The sequence below is a fragment of the Corvus brachyrhynchos genome, unplaced genomic scaffold, assembly GCF_000691975.1.
Source record: "Corvus brachyrhynchos isolate BGI_N302 unplaced genomic scaffold, ASM69197v1 scaffold128, whole genome shotgun sequence".
NCBI lineage: Eukaryota > Metazoa > Chordata > Aves > Passeriformes > Corvidae > Corvus > Corvus brachyrhynchos.
Window position 1 is genome coordinate 800,260 of NW_008239648.1, and position 8,787 is coordinate 809,046.

At 40.0% G+C, this 8,787-nt stretch overlaps 1 protein-coding gene across 2 annotated transcripts in view; it reads left to right on the forward strand.

Annotated features, from left to right (window-relative positions):
• The window catches only part of EFNA5 (ephrin A5), a 105,980-nt gene extending 101,084 nt beyond the window's left edge, over positions 1-4,896 (forward strand). Inside the window, exons 5-6 of one of the 2 annotated variants that reach the window (XR_001864610.1) lie at positions 742-1,860; positions 3,668-4,896. Coding sequence is in view for 1 of the 2 variants with exons in the window: in XM_017742366.1 (XP_017597855.1) it covers positions 742-863 (122 nt within the window). In the remaining variant the exon portion in view is untranslated. Of the gene's footprint in view, positions 1-741 lie in introns of both variants that reach the window. The other variant, XM_017742366.1, reaches the window with a different exon arrangement.
• Positions 4,897-8,787: the final 3,891 nt, after the last annotated feature.

The window sequence follows — 8,787 nt, forward strand, 5'->3', positions numbered from 1 at the left end:
GCTACTGTGTTTTCTTCTGCCTCTAATGCATAAGCATGTTTTCCTAACTAAGCTGGTTCTTTTTTCATTAGTTCTAGCAGCATATATGTAAATCTTTATTTTGTGTACCATAAAAGGTAGTGAGGTTTTCCAGATTGAGTATGTATTCTATAAAATTGGCTATTGTCATGTGTTAGCCTTTAAAATTTTCTTTCAAGAAAGAAGGAATGATCTTACATCTCCTGCTCATCCCCACATGCAACATACTTCAGTGGACATTTTTTGCTTGGAAGGGGGGCCTATGCTTGGTCTTACAGGCTGTCATTTCAAATTCTGGAGCCAAAATCTGTAGCTGAATAAGGGGATTAACTGCAAAATTAATTCTGGGAATATGCAACACTTTTGAAAATCAGGTGTTTTTATTTAGCTGCCTCCCAACTGATGTTGCTATCTAATGTGACATCCCAAGTTAGAGCCACAATGTTTTAATGGAAGAGGAATCTTTCATTCCTCAATCTGCTGAAATCAGACTTACTTCCTGCTCCTCTGGTCTTCAATGGGAATTTTGCCAGTAAGAAATGCAGGACTTGGCCCCAAGTTGGTTACATAATGAGGTATTACACGCTTGTGAAAGTCAATGACAGCACAAGGTTCATTGCCCTATTTCATAAAGGCACTGAAATCTACTTACAGTTGTCGGCTCAGTGAGAGTTTATTAAGGATGCAAAATCTCATTGGAATGTATGCTTTCTGTTTGAACAGATGATACCGTACATGAGTCAGCCGAGCCTTCCCGTGGCGAGAATGCGGCACAGACACCAAGGATACCCAGTCGGCTTTTGGCAACTCTATTGTTCCTCCTGGCAGTGCTTTTGATATTATAGCACAGTATGCTCCAGCAACCTGTCACAGAAAATATCAGGGTCTTGGAACATCAAAGATCCACCTAAATGCTCATCCCAGGAAAGGGACTTTATTGTTTTTGCAGATGTCAAATTGTTATTTTTCCCTTTTCTTCTCCCTTTTAGCCTGAACTCAGCAAAAATTTGAAGGGGATAACTAGCTTCAGCACCCACCCCTACCTACCCTGTGACTTTCTTAACCCCTCCATATAAATAAAAGGACTCCAAATGAAAATGCCAAACTATAATAGTGACACTAGTGATTCTTATTTTCCTCTGCATTCTCCTTTAAGAAGTCACCTCTGTTAGCTCACTGTGTCATCCATATGTGGACGAGGAAGTGTAGTGGCAGATGCAGTCAGTGAGGAATGAGGAAAGTGAGTGAAAACCTGGGAGAGTCTTTCTCTGTGATACAATATTTATGCCTTCTCATTCAGCACTGTAAGATGGTCATGCAAGGCATTGTGTCACCATGTCAGGACTGGAGGGGAGATGTTAAAACGTAATATAACACCATTTCCTCCAGAAGTTTCTAAATGAACAGGCTTCTGAAAGGGGAAGATGATGTTTCTTATAGGACTGTCTTGAAACATCTTTGACAGTAAAGTTTGTGCTCACAAATAGAAATGCTGTCTTTGGTGAGAGGAAAAAGTTAGAATTTAGGAATGTTAGCACACAGCAGGCAAGGTCAGATTTAGGAAACTTCACTGGGGGTGTGAGTGCCTCTGTTATTTCGTTTTAAGGGGATAATGCACACCGGATTATTTTATTTTAAAACAAATCACCGTGGTGCTAAATTTTTTTCTTGAAATGCAGAGGCACTTTTGAGAATAAAGTGACCTTCCCCAGCGCTGACTTAGTAGCTGATGGCCTTGGATGCTGCTCTGGGTGTTAATACATGCTAAAAGAGGACATCGGTGGCCAGAGGAAACATGTTTGGGACACAGGATCTCCAGTGTGCTCTTGATTTGTCTCTCCTGTAAGTTCCTAAATCATGGGAATAAATCACATGTAGAAGAAGCCAGGGCAGTCTAATAGCGTTGTTTGGTGGGGGGAAAGAAAAGAAGTGTGGAATATGAATTCAATGTTGATTTTTTATCTTTTCCCCTTCCAGTACAGTTTGAAGAGTAGAGGAAACGTGTTTATCAACTGGAGATAAACTAGATGGGCTCCCAAAGACTTAACAAAATATTTTTTTAAAAATCCACTAGAATAGAAAATACATTATTTAGATATACTTTATGCTGAGAGTGAGTATATATGCTTGTCCTATTTAAACATGTGAGAGAAGCAGTAACCCTTGATGCAATTAGGAAATGGGACTGTCTTGTTTGGTGAAATTAGGAGTGACCCTGTTTAAGGAATCTGAGCCTTGGCTAACAAAACTTTAAAAAGTAATTTGCCAGGAAGTGCAAGCCTTGGGGTATTTTTTGGCTAGGTTGCCATGAAATTTGGACTGCTAAGCATAATAAGTGAAATTTCAGACCCAGACTGAAACAGAGCTTTTCTGACAAAAACTGTGGTAATTAAGTTAAATGTGAACCAAAACATGGAGCATATTCAAGCAAAACAAGATTTTCCTATATTAATTATCTGTCTGTCATTACAAAATTGAGTGATGCCATTAGTGGACAGCACTTCATAGGCTTTTTACTTTTAAATGAAGAAAAACCTTCCAGAAGTTGAGGCAGGAGAGGGGAAAATAAATTTGAGATGTAAAAGGAGGTTTTATGCATTCTGAGCTATGACCTGGGCTTGCCTGATATCATACATGTTCATGAATGCAGGGCCTATACTTACAGGAGGAATGCAGGAAATTTGCTCTCAGTGCGAAGTGCACAGAATAAAGATACACAGTCCAAACAGTGAGGGAAGTCATCATCTCATTACAGGCTGTCTGGTACTTTGCTCTCTTTAATGTGTATATACTTGATACACACACTAATACTTCTTGTAGGTAGGAATTAAAAAAGCTTTGGATGAGGTGAACTTAATCAGAATGCACCTTATCAAATGGATTATTAACCAGAGTACAGATAATATTGCATGATGTGTAACCATATTAAAATAATTTATAGCAATTGCAGGCAATCATGCCAGTAGTGCAAATTTGATGTAGAAATGGTCATCCTTTGTCTCTGAATGGAGTTGAAGACATACATTCACCTACAGTAAAGGATTGTCACTAGTGTTACTCCTGGTGAAACTCACTCCTTCATATTGTCCCAGAGCCTTGCTGTGTAGGTGAGGGACTACACAAGCCATGATCCCCAGGCTGCTCAGCATGGCTGGGAGTAGCGTTCCAGGCACTGCCAGTTGGATACTTGATGGCATTAGGCAATCCCAGTCATACCAAGTACATAAATGGTGGGCTTTGTGTTGTGTTGCAAACCTCTGGATACTTTAAATGCAGATGTTGCTGAAAATTAAGATTTTTGCTCCCTTACCCTTCATCTGCCTCAGCTCAAGTCTGAGGTACAGATTCTCCCCAGTCTAGGTGGGTTACTTATGCCCATGACCTGCACTTCTGGCTGCCAAGGGCATTGCAATGTGAAGCAGGCAAAATAGGGATCAGTCAGTTTAGTGGATACTGTGTATCCTTCAATAGACAAGGTTACATTTCGTGTTAGTTTAGAATATTGTTTTGTACTGTACCTACCTGGATGGCAAAGGAAAGACAAGTAAAACTTAAAGCTATGTTCTTTAAATTCTGTATTATTAGCAACCTCTGTTGTATATAGTGTTTGATAATAAAGTATTAATTTGATTCTTATGTCTTTTGTAAGTGAGAACAATAGACTTTCAGGATATTAAAATCACATGTTGATTACAAGACAGAGCTTTGAAGCATCAAGTGTGATCATGGCTGAGAACTGAGAGACAAGTGGCCATGACACTGCAGCATACAGGACTCATCTTTGAAAATTGTTCATCTGTTGCAAGACTTCACAATGTCAAGACCTGGAACAACATGACTTTTGATGATCAGTGTTTTGTCCTCAGTGTTTAAAGGTCTTATGTTGGAGCCCTGTGATTTCTGTGTTAGTTTTGTTCTTTTGTATCATGTTTGTTTCTAAAAAGACTTTGGGGATATAACAACTTTTCTGTTATTTTGTTTGTTTCTTTCTTTTTAATTTGTATTTTTTTTCCTCCTGCTTTCCTTCTGGATTTGTTTCCATTAATAGTTTTTTCCAGAAAGGATCTTGCCAGTGTCATGTGCGATATATGTATGTACTTGGTTCCAAAAGAACTAGAAACAAATTTGGGAGGTACTGAGAGTAGTTGAGTAGATTGTTTCCTTTCCTCTATAATTGTGGAAGGAAAATGGTTGTATTTGTACCTGTTGATTCCCACCCCTAGCCCTCAAAACCGAACTTAATCCATTGCCTTACGAGTGCAGTGGTTCAGTCACTTTCAGAGGTTTAGAGTGTTAACTCTTCCCCTCTTTTCATTACACTTGGATTTTGTAATCACCAGTTTTAATGTACAACCCTCCACACTTCTCTTCCCTCTTCCTGCCCTGCCTCCTCCCCCACCCTCCTCCTTTTTTAATTTGGAGCTGTGAATGGGCAGATCTGTTTCTGGTCTGGCATCACTGAGTTTTTCCCATGCATTTGCCCTCAAGCTTCTCAGATGTGAGACAAATCTCCCTACAATAGGCTTGCTGCCATTGTCTGTACAGTTTAATAGATGCTGGCATGTTGGAGGTTACCCATGAGTGTGCGAAATCCGCTTACCATGCTTACTCTTGACACCCCATTGAAGACACTCATTGTGTATGCATCTGGGTATGAAAGTCCAGCTCAGTGTGGTCCTGTGCTTGTACTGCCCTGCTTTGCAGTTTCTTTGCACTTATTCATTGAGTGCTGTTTTTGAAATGCTTACATTATATAAACTTAAAAGAAAATGTTAAAAAAAACCCACCCAAACCCCCTGCCCCATAAGATCTGTATTTGTATATACACGTGTCCGTACAATTATACTTAAATAAAATTAAAGATTTTCATCATTTTAATTGGTTCTTTTAGACTACATTTTTGTTTAATTAACTGTCTTTTCATTTTGTGGGCTGTTTTTTAGTTTCTACCTTACCCAGAAGCATAGAATGGTTGGGGTTGGAAGGGTCCTTTCAAGGTCTCTAGTCCAATGCCCCTATAACGAGCAGGGATATCTTCCACTAGATCAGGTTTCTCAGAGCCCCATCCAAGCTGACCTTGAATGTTTCCAGGGGCACGACAGGCAATGAGAGGAGTATGAGTGGGAAAGGGTGAAAAATGTGCGCCATGGGCACAACAACTGAGTACCTAGAGCTGTAACTACCAATATCCTAGCAGATCTCTGCCCTTCACCCTTTTTAATGTGTTTAAAGCTCTTCCACATACTTAAGAGGGTAAGGAGCTATATCAGCCAAGTGCTGGTGCATTACATGTTTTCCATCATCACTTTGCCCTGCTCTGGGCCTCACAAGCAATCTTCCTTCCCTGGGTAACAAACGCTTGTAGGGTGCAACTCTTGCTTCTTGAAGAGCAGAATCAGTCCCAGAGCTGTGCAAACAGGGCAGTTGCAGTCTGCCCCCTCTCCTCAAGATGTCTCTCATACTGGCAAAGAGATGAGGTTGGAACTGGCTTTGGAATATCAGCCATCTTTTTTTACAAAAAATGCTCAGAGCAGCCAAGCCTAATGAATGGGAAAAGTTGACCAAGGGTTCATCCTGAAGGGAAGGGGAAGAAAAGTGGAAGCAAGAAACTGGATGGCTTTCCTTCCTTCCACCCTCCCCACAGAGGCTGATGTAGAGGCCTCTCAAAAAGTACAGGACTGTGTTGGTGTTGACATATACTCAGGTCTGAAATAGTTGTCTTTGGCAGTGTCTGCTCACTACTCATATGATACATTGAACCTGAGAATTTAGGTCGTAAAAGGTGGGGAGTACATACCAAAACCTGTAGTTCAGGCACTGTGCATTCAAAACTGCTATAATTGTACTGTGTTAGCATTAAACTCACAGAAAGCTTTTTATTATATTTAATTAGTTGACAGGGCAGCAAATACTAATTATAACTTACTATAACCTTCCTTAAAAATGAGAAGTGACAGCTTAGTGAGAAGAAAAGTGTGTCTGAGTATTTGATACAAAGAATTGATACACCAGATTATTTTTCCTCTCAAGCTGTGATGTTACAGCCAGGGCAGGGTTATAAGTGACACATGTTCAGTATGTTTTAACATAATAGCCATGTCCAGAAAATATCCTGCAGTCTGACACACTTAATAGCCTTTGCTCAGAAGACACTCTGCTTTTGCTAAGAATGGTATTTGATTTCATTTTTCTGCATTAGTGTGCACAATGGGCCTTTGTACTCCCTCATCTTCCCCTCTGCAGAATATTTCTGCTCACAGAGTACCTCTGAGGGCGTTCTTAGGAATATTCAGGCATGTATCATACTGCTATAATATGGTTGTGTGCCAAAGTGGTTTCATTCATTTAAAACAAAGCTTTGATTTTTCAGGTTAGGGATGTGGTAACCAACTGGGATGGTTAAATTTTTTACAGGCTTTAACAGCACAGGAATGAAAAGTGCCTCCTTCTTATTTTTGTTAGCATTTGCCCTTCCTGGGAAGTTTAGTTTAAAACATGATGCAACTTTATGTTACAGGTGTATGCACAAGAGCCCAAACCAAGACTCAGTCTTCACTGTAAGGGCTGCAATGCAGACAGCTCTTATACATGACTATTTGTGTTTGTTTTCAACACATTTGATTTACTTCTGCTAATCCAACAACCTGAAATACCACCAATTTGAATTTCTGTTAAAATTTTCCCTTACACCACATAGAAGCTTTTAAAGCAGTCTTTGTTAGATGAAAAAGTAACCTCTAAGGAAAATTCAAAAAGGAGAGATACTGCAAAAATGTGCTACGTAGGTTTTCTGTTGATTCTCTCCCCCCAGATAAATCTGTTAGCTGACTAATACTGTCAGTCATATTTCATTTGGAAGGCTTCAAACCACAAGATAACTCTTGTAGCCACCAGCACATCTTGAAACACTCATTTTTTCTATGATGGTTCTTCACGCAAGTTCTCATGTCCTTTGATTACACAAGGTGGAGTATAAATATGAGAAATTGCAGGGTGGTAAGCTAGATATGTGTTTGGAGAGAAAGAAGAAGAATTTTCTGTTTTGCCTGGCACTTTGTGAATACATATAATGCATTCAAGATCAAGAGTATTGAGTGATTTCTAGATGCCTCTCCACCTTGTAATCTCTGAAGTCAGGGAAGGATGGAAGGTACCTCCTGTGGAATATACAAGCTCAAGAGTCACAGTTCTTGGACACAGCCAGTCTCTCAGTTCTTATGTTAAAAGCCTTCTCTCCCTAAGTGCTATTTTGTGGGGCTTGCCCACTTAGCAATATATGCTTTCCATATATAATTTTCTTCTAATTTTAACATTTAAACACATTTATCTATCCACAGTCAAAGTGCTGTTGGCAATACTGACGTTTTTGTCTGAATAGTATTTGTAAAAGGAAAGGTCGAGTAAATTGATAGGATACAGAAGGTATAAGTATTCCTCTGATCCTTGTTCTGTTGAGAACCAATTGTGCCTTTTGTTCTCATGTACTGTAAGTTACGGTGTCTCAACTAATTTCTTGACTAATCATTGACCACTAGTCCAAGAAGTTTATGACGCTTTGTTTTTTCTCTCCTCTCTGCCACTTCACCTATATCTGAACAAAGGAATAAGAAGTCTGGAAACTGAACACAGCAGAAGCAAAGCATCTTTAGGTCCAACATGGCAACCCTGAAGTGGTACTGAAGTCCCAACCCATTTATACTTGGGTATTGGGAATAAATGGAGTGTTACATACTGCAAATGACAAGCTGTGATCCCACAGCAGCTTTCCTTGCCTGAGGAGGGTCAGAAGAATCAAGTCCTTGGCTGGGTGTGAATGCTTCAGTGGAAACTTGGCATGCTGTGCATTACATAGCACTGCGTGTATCCCAATGTTTCTGTTCACTACAATGAGGGTGGAGAAGGGGTGGGGAAGAAAGAGCTCATTCAGTCACAGATGGCTGAGCAGCAGTGGGAAGTATGCAGCAGACTTGAAGCCCAAAAAGTCGTTACTGGTGTAACTGTGTATAGAAGATTTGCTTATTTGTGGAATTTGTAAAAACATGAAATAGAAAACCTGGAAAGTGCCTGATTGTGTTCTCTAGTCTGTGCTTGCAGAAATTAAGAAAAGATTTACCACTGATTCAGGCCAACATTGCTCTGTTTTGAAAACTCGCATTCAAAATGACACACCTCACCTCGCTATTCTAAAACAGGAATAACTTGGAAGTCTTGCACTCTGCAGGCTCCTCCTGGAGCTGCTGCATGTGGAGCTGGGAGCTCAGGATTTTGATGAACCAGGCCCTCACGAGAGGTATCCCTCAGCTACAGAGTACTCTGTGTAGCCGATGTTTTAATGGTAGTTTTTAGAATTTGTTTGGGGAGTAACTTGTTTTATCTCTGCCATCGAAAAGATCTTCAAGCTGAAGCAGGATTGAAGAGTGTAGGTATAGTGACTTTCACAGGGGTGAATACAGCTACATTTTGATTTAGCACACCTGCAGAGAGAAGAACGGCAGTTCTACCTTAAAAAAGGATTGAAAAAGAGTGTGGACCATACACAACTGTAATGGTTAGACATTAAATGTGAGGCAAAGCCGATAAACCCATGCAGCGATGCTTATCATACTTTCTACTTTAGATTTACAATATCCTGGTTCTTGCACATAATTGCATTACAAAAGGCCTTGCATTCCCCTTGACACAGAAGCCAAGACAAGTGTGCATATCATCCTTCCTGGTGAATTCATGCCCGTTTTGTTGTTGTTTGTTTGATTACTTATTCTGCATTTA